This window comes from Platichthys flesus, chromosome 1 (assembly GCF_949316205.1).
Source record: "Platichthys flesus chromosome 1, fPlaFle2.1, whole genome shotgun sequence".
Classification (NCBI taxonomy): Eukaryota; Metazoa; Chordata; class Actinopteri; order Pleuronectiformes; family Pleuronectidae; genus Platichthys; species Platichthys flesus.
In genome coordinates, this window is record NC_084945.1 from 6,321,831 (window position 1) to 6,348,475 (window position 26,645).

Genomic DNA, 26,645 nt, shown 5'->3' on the forward strand with positions numbered 1-26,645 from the left:
GCCAGTGGCCGAGCCGTCCTCAAAGGTTTCGTCTGTCAGGAGAAACACTGGCCTCCAAAACTGGGGAGTGGCTCAAGTTTCTGTGAAAGCTCATCTATGGAGATCAATTAGACTCTAAAGGGCCACAAATGTGTCATAAAAGCTCTAAAAAGACAATTTTGATTTACAAATTTGTGTTTATTTTAGAATCAAATAAATGTTTGACACACAAATCCACAAAGCCATTATAAGACACGTAAATCATCTAAACCCCTAGTATTTTACCTATAGATTTTAACTATAATTTCGAATAACCAATCATTTTAGTTTTTTATAATATTGCCTTGAATTTATTTACAGATTATTAAATGAGGTTTTAAGACTCTTGTTACAGACTCCAGCCCCACATAGACCCCATGCATGTTTTGTTTAAGTGCTTGTTGAAAACAGGGACATCTGTGAGAAGTTGACTGATCTGCCAACAGCCCAGATGTCCCAGTTTTTCACCAGCTCTTAAACACATGATGTATTTGTGGTTTTGTGTGGCGCTGGAGTCTAAAAACTCTCAAAACTCAAACACATGCACATTTAACCTGATCTGTGCGTATCAAAGTATCTAACAATATGTAAATAATACAAAATATTTCTGGACATAAGTACAAATACAAGAAGCTTCTCACAAGCAAAGAGTATCAGAGCTGTGAAGATCTTCTAGCAGTTACTTTCAAGCTTGATACTGCTCCATGTCACAGACATCTCAAACTGGGTTCATGATCATAACAATGAGTTCAGTGAACTGAGAGGCCTCCACAGTCACCAGATATGGATCCAGTACAACCTTTGGCAGCCTGAATTGGCAGCGGGAATGTGCAGCTGAAAAAACTGCAGAAATTATGTGACGTAATCGTATCAGAAAATAATCTTCACAATTTCCCAAAGCACAAATCAACATCGTGGAGGATCTTCTTTCCTCCTTGACTGCTCATCAGCACCATACACACATACATGCAGTTGAGAACATGGCAGAGAGACAGATCGGCCATCGGCAGCAGTGGGAACAAACCCATCACTTCAATGGCCTTAAAAAATATCCATAAAGACGTTATCATCCATGGCAGGCTGTCAGAACTAGAGCAGTACAATGTCTTTTTAATCTTTGCTTTTTTAAATCTTGAATTTGATACACATTCTGCTTTAAAATTGTAAAATGGGAAATGACCACTAACAAGTGCAAACAGGAAATTCACATGAGTATAATGTTCACACACACACACACACACACACACACACACACACACACACACACACACACACACACACACACACACACACACACACACACACACACACACACACACACACACACACACACACACACACACACACACACACACACACACACACACACACGGAGTCCACTGTGGTTGTCATGTGAGGTGCTTCACTTCAATTGAGCACACATGCGAAGGGCAGTCACAAAGGCTAAGTGCATGCATGCCACAGATCTGATACACAAAGAGTTTGCATGCAAGGGGAAGAACTCACACACACACACACACACACGATCACCCCATCAGGACCCATGCACAACACGAGAGATAATTACGCTCACAGAGATTACATATGCTGGCCAAATGGCTGGTATGTGTGCAAAACCTCAATGTACCATTCAGTCCCATGACCATCAAATGACAGGCACACTATGACACTCGCTGCCTGTGCATTAGAACCAACCACAGCCAGCTTCCTTGTTCACAGGGCTGAGAGAAGTCGAGGAATAGATTGTGGGGTAATGATGATGAACTCTACTAGAGTTAAAAAATCCCCGGTTTGCAAGACGGCAACTATAAATGGCCGAGTACAATTTTAGCCTGCATAGGAAGACAAATCTAGGCTAGACTTTCTTCCCGCATTGCCTGAAGTGACACTGTGCACCATAAATATTTTCTTACATAAACACTAAAAGGTAAAGTGGTGAAAACGGAGTCTCAAAGAAACACACCTTGATTCTGACTTTCAATTGCAGCCTTTGGCAATATCATAGTTTTTCTACTTTAAAACTTTACAGATTAGTCAGAAATTGTTGGCAGGCATTTAGGTGAAGGTCGATGAAAGCTCCATGTTTCCATCACTGTGTTGCCTGTATTTACTGAGATGATGCCAGTGGTTTTTAGGGCTCAAACTGCAAATTTATCATCTGTAACAAACACTCAAACTTCACGAAACAGTCTCTGGGGATTTAAAGCCACCAGCTCATATGTATGTCAGACAACAAGTAACTTCAACTGCACAAGAGAGAGAGAAAATCCTGCAAAATGTATAATCATTTAATTTACAATTAATAATTTCAATTAAGAATTAATATCGAAATTAATATCTAGAGACAAATGTTTATTAAAATAAATAATACCAAATTATTGTCCTGATTGAGTGAAGTTTGTGGTTTTAAATTCTTCTTTATGGGAATTGACAAACAATAAAAAGCAAAACATTTCTGATCAATTGTGTTATACCTCCTCACTGTTAATAAAAAGCATGATATTGCTATTATATGTATTGGATTATTGTTATTTTTCTATTAATGAAAATTATATCGCAATAACCATTGATATTGCTTCATTGCCCACATAGCCCTAATAAGAATCATCTGATTGGATGCCAGCTGATGTATAACACTTTAAAATTTTCTGTAGTTGGGTCAGAATAAAAGGTTTTCATCAGGCCTCTGTTTCATAAGTTAGAAACAAGTAATTTGGCAATTAACACCTATGGGGAAATCACTGAAGCGATCGAGTGTGCCTATTCAGGCTCTCTCTGGCTTTCCCCTCAATAAACTTACATTTAAAAACGTCAATAGGATTAAAAAGAATTTCCATCCACAACAGAAACCACTAATGTCTTACCTATGTGACAGTGTCATACAGAAGTTAAGGTTATCTAGCGGTTATACTGTCCATTGCACCTAGCAAGACCTAAGTTGTGGCTTAAAGAAACCGACATCTTTTCCCTTTGAGCCCCACACGTTTGCTAGAAGAGCTAAAAAAAATCCATTTCATTTTACTTTGTTTTGAGGTGAACAGTAATGCAGTTCTTTGGAGTCCCAGGAGTCCGGGAGATGGTGAGGCTAATAATGTTGTGCCAAGCAGTTTCTCTAAAGGTTCTGCAGGATGTGTGCATTTGTGTGTGGGTGTGCAGGGGTTGTGTAGGCGGATGAGGGGGGGGGGGGGGGGGGGGAGCAGGCACACTACCTGGCCATTATATAAAGCTCCCACTCTCAGCTAGAGGGCTCTGTACTGAGTGCCAGCTCCCTCCCCATCCTCCACCCTCTCTGTCCTCCCATCCCCCCTCCTTTTAGGCTTCCAGCTTTTCTGACTCAGGCTTAACTCTGAAATATCTCTGTTGTTTTCACTCCCTCCTGCTTCTGTGGGATCAGAACCAGTGCCCATTGTGGATCAAGTCAAAAAACGGAGTTTGGGACAAAATATGGATGAGGCTGTCCCTCCCCCAAGCTTGAATGAGCTCAGAAGGATTTCTCTTTTAATCATTAGTATGTTAAATGCTGTGCCGCCACACAAGGGGATACGGAGCTCCAGTCCCAGCTCCCAACAGGCATACAGCGTATCTAAAACCCATCTCTTTCAAGACTGAACGGCAAAACGTTGTGATGACGAGGGGGTTTGTAATCGGGTGTCAAAACAGTGCAGGAACACACTCCTGGGGGTTTTGCTGCTGTTTTTTAGGACAATCAAAAACAGTAAAATCTCAATGAACGATGGCTAAATGGTTCAAACAACGGAGCGGTGTTTTATCCCTAACCTCACCCATGTGTTGCAGTGAAAAGAAGAAAGGAAGCAACAGAGGCTGAAAGGCTGAGAAAAGAAGACACAAGTCAAACAGAAATGAAAAGTAGGAAGACACCAGTGAGCTGCACTCGCACTCTGCAACCTTCACTTCCTGAAGACTTGCTTGAGGTCGGCAGACGCTGAGATGAAGTGGAATAACAGAGACAGAAGCCTGTGACCTCAGACTGCGCAGCAAGCACGTTGCTGGTTGGGTAGAAGGCCCAGATGAGTTTTGACCATTTGACTGACTCCTCTGAAGTTGGGCTCAGGACCACCGGGGAACTGCAGTTGCATTACTGCGCCCTCCTCCTGAGCTTCATAGATAAGCACACCAGGCTGGTCTGTGCTGAATGAAGTCTCCCAAATCAATTTGGACCTTCGCTCCATATCTCACTACAGCTGAATGATCGGGGGGGGGGGGGGGGAGAGAACGTAGTGCAATTTGTTTTTTTCTGCTGAAACCAAGACATACACTGAAGAGAATGAGCTTTCAGTGTAAATTATTAATTTCAAAAGTTGAACTAAAGACAAAGTTCAGAAGATGCTCATGATACACCACACTTCAAAACTTTGTTTAGAGTTAAAGATTAAATGAAAGCCTTTGGCAAAGACCCTGCCATGTTTTCTAATGAGGTCTATTGTCAGTTTAATGAAAAAGCTCAAACACATCACCACTAATGCTTGGTCAGGTCTGGTTCTGGACTGAATTGACGGCTTCACGGTTTATTTCACACTGGAAAAAATAAAATCATCAAAAAACATTTTAAATTATTGGCACAGCCGAGGATTTTTCCCCGATTTAAATCCTCTTCATCCCTTGAGGAGAAAAATATACACACTTTTCAACTATGACCTTTTCGGCGGATCCAGATTAGGCTGCAAATCACAGAAAGATATTGTGATATAAGGTGTTTTCTTTACATTTTCATAGATATTTGAATCTTGGGTATGGTTGATTAAAAACAAATCTGCATTTACTAACTGCAAAGAAATGCACATCTGACATGAGGAAGCATTAAGCTACACCCACTTGTATTTGACCTTTGCACATCCATGTACAGTTCCCATTTAAGTCGTTCCCTTTTTCATTTTCACGCCTCATCTGCTTCTTATACGTGCACATTGTTATTGTTTATTATTAACTGCAATCAGTGTCCATTATATACAATCCCATACAGAACAGTTTCACCACAAATTATATTCTTATGACGTCTGTAAAGTTCCATTTTTGTTGGCCCCCGTCATAGAGGTGTTAATTAAATCATATGTTTTAGCACATAGGAGACAGTTAGAGATGGGGCTGAACTGGACTGCATTATGTTCAGAGGTGTTCCAAATATTCTGCTCATAAATCATGATATAACACAATCCAGTGTAATACCACCTTAAACTATGACCTGAATAACAAACATATATTTCATTTTATAAATTTCAAACATCACCGACTTAAGGTCAGTGTTGAGATCTATATGTTTGTAACATGTTGCAGATTAGACTCTTACTTTGAAGAGCAAGAGTCATGTTGGATTGTTTGGCCTTTCCGGAGGTTTGCGTTCTGGTTATTACTTCAGTTGTTTGATTTGCACTCGTTTGTACCATCTCTGAATAAACTACAAGATGCATTGATTTTATCCAAAATTTATAAAGTACAATATCCATATCTTTCCTCTCTGCCAATTCTCCCACAGGGTCGTTTAATCTCGTCCTTTAGGCAAAGCACACACAGACACGGCTGTTTTCTTAATCCTGCCGGAGGGATTTTCTGCTCGACGCAGGATGCTTCCTAAAAGAATGAAGAGTGTTTGGTGATCAGTGTCTTAAGCTGCGTCCCTCAGGTCACAGGTCACCGGAGACGCTACGTCACGATCACGCTTCTATCATTAGCCATTAACCCTTCAAGCTCACAGCTCAGGGGCTGAGGAGATACATCTTAACCGGCTGGCTTCTTCTCCCCACAGACCCACAAATCCCCTCACCTGGGACGAAAGGCTGCAGGTGTCATGATATGACTTTGAAGCGACACAATAGAGGAGACTGTCTGCCAAGAAAAACAAACACCTGGGCGTACAGACGTCTCCTTCATTTGATGGTATAGCCTGATATTAAAGGTAATTTGCCTGGGGCACATAAAGGGGATTCATTCATGTGTTTTGTGTACGTTTCCTGACATAGAACAGCTTTGCTTTTTAATCCCTGTTGCTTAGGTTGCACCTTGACTTACACCCCATACACTTTACACATAGAATCTGAAAGGAGTATTGGAAATATTGATATATCACTTTTGCATTGTGTAGGAAAAAAAATGAAATGTAATATAGGTGGTGAGGAGGAGGAAAACAGAACCGAACTACCTCAGATTTCATAAAATTAATTTCTGTTTATCAAGCGTTTGTCTCCACAACCTTTACTCAGGAGCAAAAATCTGTCTTTAATTTTAAAATAAATAATGTGACATTTATCATGATGATTATCATTATCGGCAAACGTGAACATTTTATTATCTCACTAAGTTGTAAATTCGTGCAGCAAGACACCATCAATTTCTTCGCAAATGATTGCCTCCCCTGTGTTTTGTGTAACCTGTTGTGTCGGTGCCATCAGGTGTTACTGGCAGTGTGACGTCCAACACACTGCACCGAAGACGGTGGCACGTACAAACTCAGAATTTAGTGATAAACAGCGATATGGAAGCACGTCATACACAAAACCTCAAACCAAAATAGCCGCAGCTGGAGAGGGAATTATGAGTCGCAAAGTACAAAAGTGAAAGTTTATCTAAACTCTGCACGGAAGTAGCACATGCCTCGGGTGGAGAGATTTATGAGCTTCAAGGGGAGGCTCTGATAAAACACAGCAGACTCCTAAATCCTGCAGGAGGATAAAGAAATATTTTATGACGGCAGCCTTTTCACAGGACATTTTTATCCATCCAGCTCTTAATTCACACAGAAACTATCTCTTAATATTCCAAAATTTTAAAAAGGATAACTTCCAAATCTCCCAGGAGGGGGGGGGGGGGGTGGGGGGGGGACAGTTGGAAACCGCGACCTGCCCGTGTCCATCTCACATGTGACACGTTTCCACGGCAACAGGACCGCGCGTAACAAAATCACCACAGGAGCCGAGAAAAGCTTTAGCTTGAAAGTCAATGGCTGCAGCCAGCGTGAGCTCTCAGAGGACAAAATATCAGACAATAGCAGAGCTCTTACGCCAGTTGGATTGGCCCCAACTGTACAGAAGATTCAGGGCTTCACGCAGCCTGCAATGACATATTTCTTATCTTTATCTGACGGCGGCACAAACGATAAACTTCACTAAATGCAGCGAACGGGGGTTTAAACCCTCTTGACAGTTTGTTTCCTGCTGCTTTGATGCTAAACACCTCTGATTTTCTCTGTGCCCGACGAGATCATTTCTCACACTGCAAAGCTTTATACATTATGCTGCGCACTGCCATACATCTTTAATGTGCCTCTCCCCGACCAGATTCTACATTCTCCGTACTTTTCTCTGTGAGCTGGTGCAAGGAGAAGCCTCTCTCGCTCGTGTAGTACGAGCTTTAAAACGTGCACAAACATCTGCACATGCACGCACGCTTTAAATAGAGCAGCAGGTGCGAGCAGGTATCAGCCACATCGGTAATTTCCATGCAAAAAAACATCTAATTCTCTCTGAAACCAAATATTAACTTTGGCGATAATGACGATGACAGAAAGAGAAATAGGCAGGTGCTGAAAGGATGTAGGGGAGCGGAGATGAGAGCCTGTATCATTAGGGATTAACCTAGCCACAGGCTCTACAAATAGACTGTCTCCACCTATGAGCCGCCAGCGCACAGACAGTCATTTGTATTGCCAGGTTGCTGCTGCAGCAGCTCCAGAGAAGAGAGAAGACAGTTCAAAGAAGCTGAGGCAGATCGGGACTCCTGTGAAACAAAATGCGAGGCAGCAGGACGCATTCGGGGGCCTGGCAACATCAGAGGATTTCACAGGCTCTGGTTTTTTGTCTGGGGCCACTGCATTACGGATTTATGCAGCAGTTCAGATGTAATAATATACAGCCTGAGGCCACCGTGAACACAACATGTAGTATACAGCATGTCGGAGCTGGAATAAATCAAATAATGGATTGGTTGACTGACAATTAGTAGTTGGTTTGACAAAAAAACGCAATTCTAAATCTTGTCTGGCTAAATCTTGTCTGGCATGTTTCACTACTCCTGAAAATGTATGGAAAAGAACTCTAAACATATTATGTAAGAAAAAGAATCCTTAATAAAAATACATCATTTTTTTTGAAGTTTCAAAGGTTACAGAGCAAATATTTTTTTATACAACAGCAGCCCGGGCATGTTTTTTTTATCCTTTCATTGATATTCTCTCCGTCCACAGCTCCTGCTCTCTCTCTGTGTTTGTGATGGACTGATGACTCCTGCCACACACTGACACTGTTGAATGTTTGTCTTCAGCCCAGTGCTCAGTATCACAGTCAGCTCCGGGCTCTGCAGCCCGATGGTGACTGACAAAAGATCCATGTGACGCATATGAACAAATTCATTATTTAAAACAAAAACAAAATGATCGTAGGTGTGAAACAGAAGTTTAAAAATAAAATACTGTGCCGCAGTTAAAAGGTGCTTGCTTAATTATCTAATACTTTTCTATCCCATGGGTTTATTCTCATAATGCTGGAGGACGGAGGTGGAATAATCTGTGTGGTTACCGTAACTTAACAATATAAAATATCACCAATCTCTGCTAAACCAAACCTCACCTGTTTGGATTGTAAACAAACCCCTGAGGCCTGTTAGTCAGATCGTTTTACACAGAGTGTGCGATGCAGGGATGTTTTAAACCAAGATACTATTTATGCTTCTATAAAATGTCGAGGTTAACGCTTCTCCATCATTTTTCATTCAGCATCTCACATAAATCACCTCCATCCTCAACGATAGTTGTCCTCATAGATCATCAGGGCTTTATTATTCAATTGATCTAGAAAACTATTTAAAAAAAATCAGTGGAGGACAGGCGATTGGGGGTTTGATGGACAGTTGAAAAAGTCACGTAGTGCGAATTAGGGCTGAGATTAATGATTATTTTTCATCATTGATTGATCTAATCTTCCTGATTCATGAGTTTGTCTACAGAGGTTCATAAAAAAATGAAAGGCGCCTGCTATGAATTACCAGAGCTCAACATGACGCATCCAGATCACCTGATTTACTCACATCAACTCATTGATGAATGAACACGATTATTTTGGACAACCGATAAAATACCAAATGTTCCAGCCTCAACCACGAGGATCTCCAGAACTGAGGTCCCGAGATTTTCCTGAAATTTTCTGGAAGGGCTGAATGTGACAACTGGTCTGCCAGCCTCCAGGAAAATGTCCAAGTGAGAATAAAGCAGCAAAATGTCCAGAAAATCCACAGCGACCAAGTGGGCGTGCTGGCACATTTCTAACACGCAACGGAGCCTTACTTAAGAAACACAACATCTAACCATTGGGGCACATTTAGCCATTCTTCCCCATTTGTGCTCTGGACATTTTCCTGTTGTTGTGAACGTGTCTGACCCGGAGAATCTCCTGCCGCGTTTTTCCCATGTTTAAGACAAACTACTGAAATCTTCCAGGCGCCAAACAGCTTTAATTTGTGAATCCTGCTCTAAACAAGACTAAACAGGGAATCTGTAGATGTCAACTTGGGTTTCATCCAGTTGATTATAATCAGCATTTCTCACGTTGCATTTGACTTTGTGTAGATGGAGCTAATTATTTGCAGGTTTATTTACAGTGATGATAAACATCAGTTGCAGCCCCACACTGAACGAATTTATTATGAAGAGAAAGAGCAAAAGCAAAAGAAGCAAGTGGAAGTCTCTCTCCATTAAGAGCTGCCTTTGATTGAACCATGATTAATCACAGAAACACTATCATATACAGGCGCTGGTAGATTATAGAGCACATCTGGCTTTTTTCCGAGGGAGGCAGCGGGTCTGTTCATTACGGTGTGGAGCCGAACAGCAGCTGGCACAAAGGAGCACGTATGGATCCACAGCAACACACTGGGGGAAAAGTCTAAAAATAGCTCACGACTGGGATCGATATCAGCTAGATCGGTTCCAACTCTGCTTTACCAAGTTAAATAACAACGTGGTTTCTGTGTCGCCTCCATGCCGACACTGGTGATGTAAAGGTCGAGGGCATGAAGGTGCATGTGTGGTCGTTGACCCACGACCAACAGCCTCTGATTAAAAACCCTGTCCTGTGCAACCAGACCTGCGTGTAATCGGTGTTATGAGGGGAATGTGCTGCACAATGATATCCATCCATTCACTCCACCACTCATCCTCTGAGGGCTGTAGCGGGGAGCTGGAGCCAATCCCAGTGGACATTGGGCGAGAGGATGGGGACACTGTGCACGGGACAAACAACCAATCACACTCACGTTCACAACATCAATCTACAATCTCCAATTAACCTGACCCCCCCCACCCCCACCCCCAAAATCTTTATGTGTTTGGACTGTGGGAGGCAGCAGGAAGCACCTGGAGCAAACCCTGGCAAACATGCGGGGAACATGCAAAACTCCACACAGAGAGAGAGACCCCGGCCGACGTGGGATCCGAACCCAGAACCTTCTCCCAGTGCACCATCTCACAGACTGGTGTTAACATGCAGTGGTCATTGCGTGTGAAAAGATCAAACTGTCACAGAGCTTAATGAAATTTGTCCGGCTGATTTGGTCACATGTGAAAACCACAGCTCTGACATTTCACGTCTCGGACCGTAAGTACAGGTTTGAACTTTCAGTGGACTTTGACCGGTCATATCTCGTTTCATATAGTTCACAGAGAAGAAGAATGTAAACATTAAACATCATGTCATCCGCAGTATGAATGAACAACTGCATTATAAGGTAGTATTATCACAGGTGAAATGTGTGGAAAGAAGTTTTAAACTTGGTCAAAACGAGTTTATAATGTGATCAAGAACTCCAGAAAGTTTGGGCTTTGGTTTTACAATTCAATTCTATTATATTTGTATAGCACCAAATTATAATATACATGATCTCATCTCACTTTACACAGGAAGGTCTAGAACTTCAACATTCTGACACTTTACTGACTCGATAATGTTGTTGAACAGTCTGTGATCAGATGCAAAACAGCAGCACTCTGACTGTGTCGGATCAAGATTCAAAAGCGTAAGGTTGATTCCATTTATTGCAGAACTTCACTGACATAACTGTTAAATATTGACGAATCAGAGCTGCTCGTTCTTCATCTCTTCTTCTTCTTCAAAGTCTCTTAATTAATTTCACTAATCTGGGACTAATGGAGCTTTGACTTAAAGTGAAGCACATTTCTGCTCAATGTGCAAAAGCATTGATTATTTATTAGAACATCTTCATTCACATGATCTCCACATGCGTCTGATCGAACCTCCACATGAAGCTGCGGGCTTTCGTGAGGTATCAACAGGTAACGTCCCTCCAGCTGCAGCCGGACTGAGCCTCAGCTCGGACCCGACGTCAAGCACCGACTCCAACTTGATATGGATTAATGACCAACAGTCAAAACAGATGATTGACAACATGAACAACAACGTGGCTCCGTTCGGGAGGCGCGTTTATCTGACATGAACCCGCACACATGGCGCTGCTGTCACATCCAAACCCACTGACAGGCTGGAGCCCCAGACCCCCTGAAACTCAGCGGTGATCCCTCCTGAAAACACCCGCCAGCAGAGCGACCCAGGGCGGCCGCTCGCTGAGCAGCAGCCCGCTGTCTCCTCCGGGGACGAGGCGCCAGCAGAGGGAGATTTTTTGAAGTGACTCCCGCCGCCAGCAGCGGGTGTGCAGGAGAAAACGCTCCATTCGCCCGGACCAGCATCAACACAAACACGCTCCGGAGGCGGATTCAACAAAGTTTCTGCCGCGTTTTGAAGGGTGAATCCCGGGACGGAGCCCGGCTGAGCGGCCGGAGCGTGAAACCGCCGGAGCGGAGTGACACCGGAGCGTCCGCCGCCCGCAGAGCCAGGAAATTTAAGATGATTTCGGGCTGCGCCTTACCTTCAGTTCCGCACTCTCCGCCATCTTGTATTTCTCTGCGCAGGCGCGGTGTGAGCTGCTGTCACATGACTGGGACGCGCAGAGTGCCGCGTGAACGCGCACAGAGCGGCCGGGGTGCGTTCAATAACACGCGAGAGGAGAGGAAAAAACAGAAGCGACTGCAGAAATAATGTGATTATCCTACTTTAGTTTTTAAATGACGTCCACTCTTTGGGACCAAGGTCCATTTTCTTTAAATAGTCATAAGTAATGATGGGACTGAAGCGAAAGATAAGAGTAACAAAAAAAATCCTCACTTTTACCCCTAACAAAATATTTTGTATTTTTCAAACTGCTTTATATTTAAAATGCCTCAATCTCCAGTTTGCTAAGATTATACATGTTTTCCCCCTTTTACCAAATTGATTATAGAAACCAAACAAGTAACAATGATAATAACAACAACAACAATAATAAATATAATTAAAATAATAATAATAATCTGGAGTTACATTATATCTAACAGGTAAATAAAACAGAGATATTATTAATGGAAAAAAGAGGTTTATATTATAATGTATTTTTGTTTCAGGGCTGTGATCTTCATTGTGTTTGGTGGATACAGAAATCTCAGAGAGTGACACAGGACTGCCTGCAAACCAGTAGTAAGTAAAGTAAAATTACAAGTACAATGAGGAAAATATACAGTAAAGTAAAAATACTCTATGTAGAAAAATGCTTCCTGTGACTGTAACGTTATCATATTTTATATAATTAGATTATAAATCACTTGCACTAAGGCTTCTGCAGCATTTTACTGCTGTATAGTTGGTTGAAGTGCAGCTCATTTTAAATCTCGCATGAGGCTGCAAGTCACGATGGACTAATGGAGTTCACATGTTCTCCACATGCTGTGCTTCATATTGTTTTTGTTCTATAATAAACAGAGGGAAACAGAACCCATCCCACATTTGTTTTCTCACCACTTGTTTGCTTTGATTGTGGATCCAAATAAACAACAAGTATAAATCCATCATTGATTTTACTACCAGTCATCGTCTCATCGTCTACACTGCCTGACCTCGTCAGTGTGGCACTAAATTCCTCCTATTATGTGATTTCTCTGACGTCCCTCATCAATCATTTATAACTTTGAATAATGTAAATTAGTTTCCTCAGAGTTGCACGTCCACACTGAAGAGTAAAGTGAAGTAAAGTAGTTCAGGCATGAGTAGAGCTTCGCATCAAAGAATGAGACTACAGCATCATATCAGCAGCTCTGTGGGGCAACGAAACATTTTGATTGGTTCCACAGGGGTTTTCATTTCCCTCTTCTCTGGAAACCTATGTTTCATACATCAAGGTCAGTTTACTTTTGATGGGGAGTTAAACTCAGCCTGTGAGAACTGTATGATGGTTTGTGGCTGTGGAGGAAGCCACAGAAACGCAAATGACCTGTCGGAAATGTCAGAAACTAGAAGCTTCAAGTTTAGGGCCAAACAAAAGGATTCTGTGACCGACCTGTCAGACTCTGCTCCCTGAATTGAACTCATCGCTGTGAATATTTCTGTCCCAAGTTTAAACTGAATAAACTAAAATTGACAGGTTTGCTTCATAGAACCCACACTGTAGCCAACTTTCCTATGATATAATCAACCCTTCCTGTTTACTTTGGTTATATGGGGTTTAGCTTGGTAAGAATTGGAACTGTAGTCTTTTATTTGATGCGACTTTAAAGCTGCAGAACACAAAATAAAAGCAGGACTGAGGATATTGACGTCATGTCCTTTGTTTCTGTTTTACAGTTTAAATAACATGGTGACTGCTATTTGAAAATTCCAACATTTAAAGACACAGACACACCGTCTTTTCATTGGCACAGAAAAACTAGAGAGAAATAGATTTATCTGCAAAGTATTACAACGAAGCAAAACAACCACAAAGACAACAAACCAGACAAAAACCAAAACATGAAAAAGGCAAAACAAAGTGAAGGAAAACCACCATGAAGAGACACAAAACAAACATAGATGTCAAACAACTACAAATAAATAAATACAGAATGAGAACCAATGCAAAACTTTTTTCTTTGACGTCAAAATGACGACAAAGAAAGGAAAAAACTTGAATTAAATAATTCAATCATAAATCTCAACAAAAAAATTGAGATGTGATGATCACAGTTTTCCTGAAACTCTATTTATAAACCCTGAATAAAATGAAGAGGTTTCTCCTTAAAGAATATAAATCTTCAAACTAATTTGACACCACTGCTTTCAATCATCTGTAAATATTAGAAAAACACTCAGGAAAGAGTACTGGTTAAGCCAGTAGGTGGCGCCCTATCACTTCAAATAAAGCTGAATAACATGGAATGAATCGTCAGCTCCAGTTTCTCCTCAGTGTTTTGTTCTAAACTAAACTTCAGCCTGTTTGTTTCTGAGCAATGATTCTTAAATGTAAAGATTTAAAACTTTACACAGAACAAACAAATCACTTCTACACCAAAACACATTTGGCTTTGCGCACAATGATCTGTTACTGTTCAGTGTGTAGATCCAGTGTCTGTCAGTTTGTCCTCATTCACTCAACAACTCAGAGGCTGAGACTGAACCAATACCAGGAGTCAGCAGGATGGATGTATTCTTCTGTTACAGCACATTGTCGTGAAATTTAATATATGAATAGTATTCCGACCCCTTCAAGTGTCTTACATTTTACGCATCGTTCTACACTGAGTATCCATAATGATAAAGATACTTCAACACAAAAAAGTTACTTGCCACAATGTAAATTATTAAACAGGAAAAGTATGTGTCACAAAATTTTCAGTCAAATAACCCAAGGTAACAAAGTATATTTGATTTATTTAGTTAATTGTTTTGATTATTGTTTCAAATGTAAGTCCCATCAGCACCATCTCTCTAATTCATAACATTTGTTAATGTTCTATTACTTATTGAATATAATATAGCAGTGTACAGTGTGAAGTGTGGAAATGAGACACATGCATATTTTCTCATGTTTGCATGTAGTTTATTATCAGGGTGTCACATACAGCACCTGCACTCTGGAGCAATGTGGGAACACTTTTTGGATTAACTCTTTGAATCCTACTTTGAATTTTAAATTTGCGCCATTATGAAGCGATAATGAAATAGTTTATTATGCTGGTAGTCAGCAGCTTTCAGGCCCAATGTCGTTAAACTCACCACTGACTCTACTTTTCTTGATAGATTTGGAAAAGCCTAAGATCACATTGGTTAGGAAATAGTTCATTCCACCTTTCATCATATAGAGATATGACTGAACAGGCCTGCTTGGCAAACGCCTGGGGATCGAAGAGGTGTCACAACAGAAAAAAAAAACACAAGACAAAGTGACGTAGAACAACTACAAAGGAACCCAAAAAATTATCACAACTGGATGCAAAACTACAAAATGCACACAAAGCTGTCAGAGAAAGATGCAAAGTCATCGCTAGAGACACAAAATAACTAAAAGATACAAAATACATACAAAAGATAAAGATAATCAGCAGACATGAGGATATACATGAATAAAACCACCACGAAAAGGCAACAGATGCAAAATGACTTTTAAAAAATGTGCAAAATTGTCAGAGATAAACACAAAGCAAACACAAATACACACGAGACGACCACATAGAGATGCAGAGCGTCAAGAGAGACAAGCCCCAGTACATCACATGGTAAAGAGCCAACTGTGAACCAGTAAGCAGACTGTGTGCTGGAAGTTAACCCGTCTCCATCCCCTGTCTCTCCTGTCCCTATCCTGACACCATCTGATAAAGCAGCTATTCAAGAAACATACAACACAAACAGATTCATAACACCTAGAAAGAAACACAAGTCACAAAAGAACCCGAAGATAAACAATCACACTCATGCAGTTGTGGGTCTTCCTCTTTATGTCTGAGGAGGAGGAGGGTGTTACTTATCCTCAGGGTCACATAATCCATCCCTGAGTGTCACCACACATCCACTTGAATCAGGTTTTGTGTTTGGATGTTAAACATCTAAATAAAAAGGGAGTAGAGAAGCCGATCGCTGCCTCAGGACTTCAGCTCGGCTCAGCCTCGACCTTGTTAGTATTCAAAGGGAACTGGTTTTGCCACAGAGGGCAATTACCTTCACAAAGCATTAACATTCACTGTGCGTCAGTGACATTATGTGAGTATCTATCTCAGTATGAAGCATCCAGGGACCGAGGGCCGTGTAATCAATATCTATTAGTCCCTCCATCAGAAGAATTAGATTTCACTATTAGATCAGCCTGCTCCCCTGACTCCACGTCAAACATTATAAGTTGACTGGACATGTCATGCCCCGATGTAGCCGCCTAATGAAAGAGATCATGTTGATTTCAGATACAATGAGAGGAAATATGATCCGTCTCCGGAGGAGTCGTTCTGTATGGGAGCCAGCAGGTGTCAGGCTCACACCAGAGAGAGAGACATTAAAGATATAAGGCAGAAAGTAGCTTTCACGTTTTTATTCATATTGACATGGGTACATACATGAATGGTAAAATTAGGTCGAGACTGTGAAACCAGGATTTATTCTTTTGGAAGGACTCTTTGTATTTATTTATTTTTTTTTTTTTTTTAAATAACAAACCAAATTCAAACAAATGAGAGGAAAAGAAAAGCAGCTGTGTGAATGGCAGTTAACGTGTATTTAATACAGAGTCTTAAAAAACACCATCAGATGATAGGAAAAAGTTTTGGTTTTTGTCTGTTTGGACTCACAGAGGCGTGTGATGATAGAAAAAACCCTGAAACAGAGGAACCTATGTGATAAAATACTGTAAACTGTACATGGTACCGAGAAATGGCTCAAGACTTTTAATCATCACTTCATCAAAGTTCGTTTGAGACGCAGCTCGGTGACAGAAAGTGTTTTTAACGTTTGATATCGAACCTGAACGGCTGCTGAAGTAAGTGCTCACAATAATGTGCTCCATTCAAACAAAAGCAATCCCTTCTACTTTGAGAATTTGGTATCGGACGGCATGGTCAAATTCAGAAATGTTGCCCATTTAAAGTGCTTAACGACATACAACTCATTTAAACAATACACGAAAGCAAAGACAGATAAATGACACAGAGATGTAAAAACTTAACGTGTTCAAACAAGCAGCAAAAGCTAAATAAATGAGATACATCTTCAACTCAATATCACAAATATACAAGTCATTGCACATTGTCACGTGATATATATTTATGTATATGTATATTGTTTTTTTTTCTTCTTCTTTTCAGAATCGCTAAAGAGCCGACGGACGGAGGGGCTCCTTGGTGTCTGCGTCGCAGCCTCGGATCCACAATCCCTTTGATTCGCAACGTAAAATGAACTCCGTGTTTTTAAAAGTAAATCCTGATCTCTCGTTTACTCAAGAGTTTGGTATCTCTGAGGAGACGTCGGCGCCGGAATCTTCCCCGAGGCCTCGACGTCTTCGCTCAAGTGCTGAGATGAGAGGTGTGTCTGTACAGCAGGTGGGTAAATCCTGGGGTCACAGGTGAGAGGTGAACACATGAGAGCTCTCGAGGAGGATCTGTGTGTGTGTGGGTGGGTGTGTTTTCTTTTTCTTTTTTTTGGCTGTGCTGGGGGGGGGGGGGGGTTCGGGTGCAGGGGTCGTGCCAGGGCACTATGGAGGCAGCAGCGGGGGTTTGAAGGTGCAGGCTCCCGTGCACTGACGAGGGGTGAGCATCTTGCAGGAGAAATGGTGAAGGGCGTCGTGAGCTTCTGGGGAGGAACGGGTCCACCAGTGAGGACATGCACACACACACATACACACACACAGAACACTACCACAATCTGTCGTCCAGCTAATCAGCTGTGAGATGTGAGCTGGAGTTTATTCTCCTGAGACGTTGTCAAAGGGTTGATTCACATTTTCTAAAGCGTCTTAAAGTAAAAACTCACACGTCCACATGTACTGTTTGGTTTTTGTGATTGATGCCTTGACTGGATTCACCTGTTATGAGGCAGTGGGGCACAGATTTGTTGTTGGGGCCCCTATGGAGCCCAGTATGGACATATCATTATATCCATATCGCCCAGAAACCAGGAAGCAGTTAATGAATTTAATACTCAAATAATTGATGGTTTATTAATAGTTATGTGCATTTAAGAGCATTAAAGCGAAATTTGAATATTTGCTTTAGTTTCCCTTTTTTCTATGACAATAAATTCAACATGTTTGGGTGAAAAAAGAAGACATTTATAATTGATTTTGTAGATTGATTGATGATTTTTAGTTATTGACAATTCAAATTTTTTGGATGCAGCCTTACATTTCCTTTATGAAGGGAACATTACACAGCCTCAGGAATTGAATGTCTCGACACAATTAAAGAATTAAAGCAGATTCATGAAAACCCCTGATAAGTCCAGGCCCAGGAGATGGAGGATGGAGAACCAGACCCAGTTGCAGTCACACTTCAGCGGCGCACACATTTCTGACAAATTTGCAGTTAATCAAATGATGCAGACTCAAATTAAATGGAGTAAACCTGGAGGCCCCCGGGGATCTGGGGCCCCTGGGCGGTTGTGTGCATTTGCCAAGTTGGCAGTCGAGTCCTGATTGTTCTTCTGATGATCTCAGTGATGAGAGAGAAAATCCTTCAAGAGCCTCAGTCACCGATTTTACTTTTTCTTGTTTTGTTTTCTTAAACCTTTTGGTTCATTAAACCGCTGCAGAAGAGGATATGGTTAAAAAGAGCAGCAGTCAGAGTTTTATCTCTAATTATGTCTGTCTGTTGCATGTGATTCATATTTGTCATGTTTTATGATTTTTTTGGGGGATATTTTAAGTTTATTTGCCATTTTGTGCAAATTTAAAATACAAAAAGTATTTTATTCTTACTAAGGGAATATTTATTAAAAGAGCGGATTTCAACTGGTAAAACCTCAAATTATCTTGTCTTCTATTATATTATATTCTATCTTAATTATTTAACAAATTTATATGTTTTCTTCATAGAAAAAGAACTGTGGATTTCACTAGTAGGAAGAAGAGGAGCAACTAAAATGAGTAACAGAACTCTTAATATACATCTGGACGTATAAATATTGCTTTAGGTCTAAGTTGAATAAATGTGAACCAATCCTTTAATGGTGTCTCACTGTAAAGATCCATCACAAGAGATTTTCAATCAAAAGAAAAGTAGCACTTGCATATTATTTATATTTGTAGGTTTTTTAAATAAGTGTCATATGTTAATGTTTCTTTTTGGGAGCAGATAAATTTACCTTTTAGCTTCTGCTGTATTGCATAACGAGCCTTTCTCTCTTGGTCCAACTCGCTGCACAATGTGTCTATTAAAAGAATAAAAATAAAACGGATAAAAATTTCAAAAAACTTGGACAAAAAAGGAGAAAAGAAAGAAAACGTGAGCTGCTGTGTAGCATGTGAGGTGAAGGATAGTGTAATATATGCTGTTTGCCCTCATGGTATTTAGAGTGACCCCTCTGTGTACTTGAACCCTGTATTTAAACGACTGTAACATTAAACCAATCCTTTACCGACTGGCATTAGTTGCTGTCTCGTGCATGTAACTGATACACAGCCACATAAAGGGCTGTCTTTTCAATTTTCCAGAGCATGATTTAGGAGAAAATAACCTTTGCATGCAAAACAACGCAGTGTCAGGTTCACCTTTTGATATCTCACTATATAAAAAAACAACACACAATTCAACAGCAGGAGGAGAAAGAAAAGACGGAGTTTACAGGAAATGGGCTGCACACAAATGGCCAATATTTCAATATGCAAGTGTCACTTTTCCTTCTGCATGTTGGTTTCCGATTGATTGATGAGGCCTATGTTATTCAAACGCTCCTTTTGAATTGTTTTCTCCCATAAAGAGCATTGATCTGCATCCTCTTTACAGTCAGGATCTACCAAGGAGCAAAGTTTAGAGAGAGACCAACCTCGAACAATCTGCAGCTGCTGGACCATTTCCTCTCTGTAGGACAGCTCTCGCTTCATTTGGTCCTGGAAATTATCTGAAGAAGCGAAGGCCACGTCAGATGCAAACTCTGTGACATTGATGAATGTAAAGACACTCGTGGATTCACAAGGACAAAACAAAATGACCCCACTCTTCTGCTAGGATCCAGAAAATACAGCTTTCCTGTGACTTTGACTCAGACTCACTTTGCTCCTACCTTTTAAATGCTGGAATTCTCTCTCCAACTTTTTCCTCAGCTCCACTTGCTCCACGAGCTGCTTCTGCAACTCCTCTGCAAAGGGAACGTTTTAAAAAACATGTCAGTTAAAGAATCATAATTCCCCCAAAACCCACTGAAAACTCTCCCCATCTGTCACACACACACACACACACACACACACCGAGCTTATGAATAACCACCCGGGATGAGAATTAAACACCAAATATATGAAAAGCACCTTCTCTGTCCTTATCGGTTTGATTTGACCTATGATATATATATTTTTGAATTTTCTTGCGGATCCATGTCAGCAGAGCAAAGCGACTTCAGGTGCGTTCACATCCCGGATAACAACCGTTTCCCTGCTTTGCTCTCGCTGGCTGCCACAGTAATTGCCATGCATTGCCTGGAGCCTGAGACGATAATAATGGAGTCCCAGGGTTTTTCCAAGCGTTGTAAAATAATTAGCTGCCGAGCCTCGGGGTTATGGCTCTGTTCCTTAAAATATTAATAGCCTCTAAACGATTTCCTCTTACAATAATAAGTCAAAACCCCCACATCTCGTGATTAAGTGGTTAACAACTATGGAAAACACTTTAGGCCTTGAAAATGTAAATTCACTGTTTCAGGTTTTGGAACGTCAGCTCTGGGCTTTTAGCGGATGAAAATGAACATGTACGTGAGGTATGATTATATTTTATTTTATCTTCAACAATTAGCGATTTTACAGGGTTAAATGTTGGGTTTACATAAATCTAAAATTCCTATTTAATTAGGAAATGATTAAACGTAATTTCGTACGTTTAAAAATAACAAACACGTCGTATTTAAATGTGGAGCACTGGCCTGTTGGCAAACAGGAATAATACCCCATGATAATTAATCACCTGCCTGCTTCTTTTTTTTTTGGCTAATTCCGCTTTATTTGCTTTGGAAAACAACCTCTTACCTTTCGCCATGTTCTCCAGATCTCTTTCATGCACGCTGATGTCGATGCGTAAAGCCCCGTCGGCTGCGCGGAAAACAACAAAAACACGCAATTAAACCTGCAATTAAGTCATCTCCGTGAATACCGTAATGTGAAAGAGGTCCATGGACAACACACGAGGAAAACTAAAAGAGATCTGGTATTTCTTGTATATTTTAATTGATGATAGTTCTGAGTGTAATCATTAAAAACCTTGTCTGTCCCTGTGCTCCTGATAGGCTGCTGCAGTGCGTTGGATCTGTATCTCGGACACGTGATGAGCTCCTGCATCCAAAACAAGTGCAAATATCTCTCAGACAAAAAAAACGCCTCAATTTGCGTCGGTTAGCAATGAGATAAATTAGGTAAATAATTACCGTTGGATCTGCGCGGGCTGCTCGAATGTTTGGACCCAAAGGACGAAGGCTCCTTTTCCTTTTCATGAGCGTACACCTGCAAAAACCAAGCGCACAACATGCGGGCCCTTTTAACAACGCGCAGCAATTACACGTCATTTACTGCGGTTCTTCACTTAATTGGAGACCTCGGTTGTTCGGGAACAAACACAAGGAGCCTGCATGTGAGTGATTCCTACATGAAACCACCGAAACAGCCTGAAGTGGTCGAATAGCTCGTGTGTCTGAAGAGGAGGGGGGAGAGGAGCATTTTAATATGAATGCATCAAAAATAAATCAGGGTAAATTAGGGTTTTATAGTTTAATTATCCAGATTCAAAGCTACGGTAACATTAGGGTAAATTAAGATGGAGGCTGATTGATGGATCAGAGGTAAACAGCGGCCTTGTTGCCTTGCTCAATGGCACCTCGGCAGGACAGGGGCACTTTCTCCCATCACCAGGTCTCCCTATTAACCAGGACACACGTCCCATCAAACACCTTTATCTTTTTTAAATTCCACTTCACTTGATCTTGATTACATTTTGATCGACCCCCCCACTCTTCTATAAACTCTCCATCATATTCTCCACCACTGCGACAATTCAACTTCCCCCACGGGGATCATTAAAGTTTCATTTAATCTAATCTTACTTCATGAAGAGGAGAGCCATTACGCATCTGCCGGTCCTCGTCTGATGACCCAGTGTGTGCGCTCTCCTCCGGTGATGCTGCTGATGCTGATGCTGATGCTGCTGATGCTCCGGGGCTGGAGGCTTCGGGCTGCTCCTGGCTCTCCTCAGCACCCGAGGAGACGCGCTCCGGCGCAGGGGAGTCACGGTGGTCCCTTCCCGGTGAGATATGGATGGGTTCATCCTCGTCCTGTCCCCGGTTGGTCTCCACATCCACGTCCAGGTCGTCGTCGTCTTCGTCCACCACGCTGTCCCGGTCCGGGGACAACGATCTGTAGCTGGAGCTCTCGCTGATAAAATCCGGGGACAAGTAGCCAGGACGCACGCTGTAGCTGTCCCGGTTGCTGTATAGTTTGGCGATGGTCTCCGCGTCTTTGCCCACGGGCCTGAAGGCCGACATGTAGCTGATCTTCCTCGGGGGGGTCTCGTCCCCGGATTTGTCCTCGTCGTTCCTGGTGGATGAGGACTGGGAGCTGGGGCAGCGCTCCCCGCCGTCCTGCTGGTGGTGGGGGTGGTGGGAGCTGGTGTCTTTGGGTGTGTTCGCTCCCCGGTCACTTTGGTCAGATAGGTCGAGCTCACCCTGCCTGACGCCGGGCAGCTCAGGCAGAGGTTTGGGTGGGGAGCCCGGGTACGGCGGCAGGGGGAGGCCGCCGGGTGTGGGCCAGAACATGGGGAAAGCTGGGTACAGGGTGTCCTTTGCGCCAGGCCAGAACATCCCGGGCACACTGGGTTTGCTCGGGTCAGGGACTCCATCACTCTTTTTCTGACACAGTCCGTAGCTGGGGAAGCCATAGGGGTGATGGGGGAACAGAGGCGGGGGGATTTTCTGGAGCATGCCGAAGCTCTTGCTGGGCACTGGGATGATCGGGTAGCTCCGTGCGCCGCTCGCCAGGCTCAGGTTAGTGCTCCCCTGGTCCTCGTCGCACCGTAACGTTTTGTGGGGGACCTCCGGGGAGCTGGTTCGGGCCAAGCTGGACGAGGCCTGTGATTTCATCGACGACATGGACGAGCCGCTCATGGGCAGAGTCCTCTTTCTGCTCCCCCCGTTGAACATGGCCTTTACATCCTCCCATGCGTGGTTAATGTCGTCAGAATGTTTTTTATCCGTCAGTTTCAAGTGGCGTCTCCACGAGTTGAAGTTGGCTGCGTCCGGCTGCAGGTACTTGGACTCAGGGGTGCGGTGCGAGTGGAAGATGAACTTGTTCGGGGAGAAGTACATGTTGCAGAGGCTGCACTTGATGCACTTGGCTCTGGAGCTGTTGTACCTGGCGGGGATGAAGCTGCCTCTGCAGCCCCAGGCGCAGTCGTGACACACGTCGAATGCGAAGTTCTCCGGCAGCTTCGGGGGGCTGTGCGCCCCCAGGAAGGACTTGCAGAGCCGCTCGGCCTCCCGCTTGGTGATCATGCCGCAGCGCCTGGAGGAGATGGGCATGGCCCCGGCCCGCCGCAGCAGCTCCAGCTGGACCGGGGTGCACTGCACGCAGGTGATGCCCAAAGCCACCCGGCGGTTGTGGATCTCGTTGTAGCTGTAGTTCTTCAGCAGCGTGTTGGAAATCTGCGCCAGGCAGAGCCTCTCCTTCCCGTCAATGACTAGACACACGATGGGGACCCCGTACAAGGAGGTCTCGCTCACTTGGTTTGGCTTCAGGCTGCTGGTGAAGCTCGGCGCGTCCTGCTTGGACCTCGGGGAAGAGCTGGCGTCTCGTCCCGCGTCTCGAAGCTGTCCGGGCATCGACTCCATCCCTGGAAGCCTGCGAGTCAGAGGGAGACTACAGTGAATCGGAGGAGAAATAACCTGATCTCCCAACATGTTGAAATGAATCAGTATGTGTGAATTATATCTGCAACAAACCAAAAACACTCAAATCTACAGAGAATGAGAAGAAAAAAAAATGTAAGTCATATTAGTGAGGAAGGATGTTTCCATAATATCAGGAAAAAGGAAAATAAATTACTTATAATAAAGTAACAATTAATGAAAGGCCATATGATAAAATATTTTACAAATACAATATTACAGTTGTAACAATATATAATTACAATTACAGTATTTAACACGTCTTTTAATTTGTCTGTTCAAAGGGAATAATAATGATAAAAATAATAATAATAATAAGGATAATAATAATACAGATAATAATAATAATAATAATAATTATAAGGATGATTGTATTCTGATCCATTCTACATAAAAGAATACTAACTAACATCGGGCTGTGTTGCATGAGGTGACAGTGAGAAGTGAAATCAATCAGTCGTGTGGTTAATTATTTCTCGTCTCATTCCTCCGTGCGTCCCTCGGCCTCCTCGCTCAGGTTATCCAGGTGATCCAGGATCTGCGGCGGATCCTCTGCTCCTCCTTATCCTCAAAATCAGCTCAGCACTTATGGGGAAACTGCTTAAGACTCACATAAGATCCTTACGCGCGGATCAGGGCAGAAGGAAGATGCATCTTGAGCCGCAGCAATGCGCTTAGCGGAGAGGAAAAGAACAAGCGTAAGCTGCTTTCCTGATAATTACACAGATCCAGGCGTGCGTCTTCGCATTGTTAATAAAAGACCAGCCGTATATATAATTAAAGCTTCTGCGCAGATTAGCCGGAGTCAGTTGCTCGGAATTAGGGTGAATCGGGCCTATCTCACGTTCTCCTGCGCATACTTACTTTTTGCCTTCAGACACTTTACGCAGGCCGCGGAAATGCGAGTAAACAGCCCGCGGCCGATGTATCGATTCTCCTCTAATGACTGACGCGTATAGGAACTATTTCAGATCAATTGATAGCCAGTGTTTGACATGCCTCATGATGTGAGGCTAAAGAAACACAAACACAACAAACACAGCTCCTGGTTATTAATTATGAACCAAATACAAATAATAGCATACCTTTCTCTGCGTAAAAGACGACACGCTCCAGTGGGGTTCAGGAGGGGAAAATGGTGATAAATAGTGTGAAAACAGAGAAAATGTAAAACCGAGCCCAGTGAGTCCAGGAGGTGAAGACGAGGCGGCGACAGCAGAGACTCGGAGCTGGAGTCAGTTAATTTCAGTTTGTTTCAGCAGCAGCAGACGGAACCTCCATCCTGCAGGAGCCCGGGGAGGTAAATGGCGAGTAGGAATGGAGCACATGGCATCTCTCGCTCTCTCTCTCTCCCCCTCCCTCTCTCTCTCTTTCTCTCTCTCTCTCACACACACACACACACACACACTATCACACTATCACACAAACACACACACACTTGAGACACACACACACACACACCTCGCGTGCAGAGCTACTACACACCAGTTTTAATTTACAAGTGCATCTTTTACGCACAAACGTGACCAGAAAAAACAAAATGTCACACTAAATTAGGGCCCTGCTGACCTCCAATTAAAAAAGATTTGTTATCACAGATAGGTTACAATTAAGAGAAACAGCATTATCAAAGAATCAAACCAATTCAAATAGTACAATTCTAATAATGAAAATCACCCTCACCCCCTCTCCTCCTCCTCCTGGAGCCCGTCAAGGATGGACCCTCTAGGGGGCCCCCGGACCCCACATTGGGAACCACTAGGCTATAACTGGCCCATATCACGCACAGTATGTATTGAGGATTATTTCCACCGCAGCAGGAGCGAGCTGACAAACAGAGGCAGCGCGAGTGGCACGATGGAGGGGAAGAGGAATGACAAAAGGCCCGGGCTCATTTATCAAGTTACACCACCATCTGTTAGGCTTCCACACCGGCCAGGCAAATCAATCCGAGGCCTCTGTGATGGAAGGAGGGAGAAGAGAAGAGGAAGAGGAGGAAAAGGAGGAAGATGAGATGTAGGAATTCAAATAAACAAACAAACCAAATATAAGATGGTTTGTATTTGGAGTTTTATTCTCCAATTACAAAATAATTTGTGAGCGTTTGTTTTCAATGATTTGAAAATGAAGTGAATCTGCGATGAGCTGATGCCTCAGGCCACACGTCGCTCTCTCTCTTACACACACACACGCACAAACACACACAAACACACACACAACACAAACATGCACACACACGCACACACACATCCAAATAATCTGTAAATGCAAACAGGGAAAACATAATCAGCCCATTTGTTGCCTTTAAAATCTTAATTCAGTATTAATAACCAGATCAGTGGTGTAACCAGTCTTCAACCTACAGAACAAATGAAAGCATTGACACCTTTAGGAATAAAAGAACAATGAAAAAAAATATAGACCAAAATTTAGTGAGGGATCCATCTGCTCTTTTTTCATCCTACCTGGTTTTTATTGTGGAGGCTGCATCCAAGCTGAAAATATAAAAGTTAGTCATTTATCATTCTCCTTTTAATAAAGATGTCATGGCCGGATTCACGTCCTGCAGGGCTCAGGGGCTACAAAATGGTCATTGGGCACCAATTGAGCCTCACATTTCATGACAGCTTCATTATGTTAAACAGTGACACCGACTCAACTGCTCCTTTGAAGCTAGATGGATTCATTGATTAGTTGCCTGATAGAGTAATATAA

General features: G+C 42.6%; 2 protein-coding genes across 5 annotated transcripts in view; both read right to left on the reverse strand.

The window, feature by feature from the left end:
• LOC133967890 (E3 SUMO-protein ligase PIAS1-like) overlaps positions 1-11,954 on the reverse strand; it is a 43,747-nt gene extending 31,793 nt beyond the window's left edge. Inside the window, 1 exon segment of the mRNA XM_062403621.1 lies at positions 11,902-11,954. Within this exon segment, the coding sequence (XP_062259605.1) occupies positions 11,902-11,925 (24 nt within the window). The 5' untranslated portion in view covers positions 11,926-11,954.
• Positions 11,955-17,529: 5,575 nt separating this feature from the next.
• Positions 17,530-23,876, reverse strand: skor1a (SKI family transcriptional corepressor 1a). Of its 4 annotated transcripts, XM_062393053.1 has the most exons (8): positions 22,095-23,876; positions 21,423-21,498; positions 21,259-21,330; positions 21,028-21,090; positions 20,076-20,150; positions 19,839-19,913; positions 19,158-19,223; positions 17,534-17,645 (listed from the first exon to the last, which is right to left on the reverse strand). In XM_062393053.1, exons 1-8 carry the CDS (start codon positions 23,871-23,873, stop codon positions 17,551-17,553), a joined length of 2,301 nt encoding a protein of 766 aa, XP_062249037.1. In that variant the 5' UTR covers positions 23,874-23,876; the 3' UTR covers positions 17,534-17,550. The 4 variants fall into 4 exon arrangements, with proteins under 4 accessions (XP_062249045.1, XP_062249037.1, XP_062249059.1 ...); XM_062393061.1 differs by lacking the exon at positions 19,158-19,223 and having other exon boundaries at positions 17,530-17,648; XM_062393067.1 differs by lacking the exon at positions 19,158-19,223 and having other exon boundaries at positions 17,545-17,645.
• Between the last annotated feature and the right edge of the window lie 2,769 nt (positions 23,877-26,645).

Coding starts and splice junctions, on each gene's coding strand:
- skor1a (XM_062393053.1), bottom strand. CDS start 23,873: ATGGAGTCGATGCCCGGACAGCTTCGAGACGCGGGACGAGACGCCAGC. Junction 21,499..22,094: donor ATGGCTCTCCTCTTCATGAA/GTAAGATTAGAT, acceptor TGGTTTTTGCAG/GTGTACGCTCATGAAAAGGA. Junction 17,646..19,157: donor AATACAGCAGAAGCTAAAAG/GTAAATTTATCT, acceptor CCTCCCCAGAAG/CTCACGACGCCCTTCACCAT.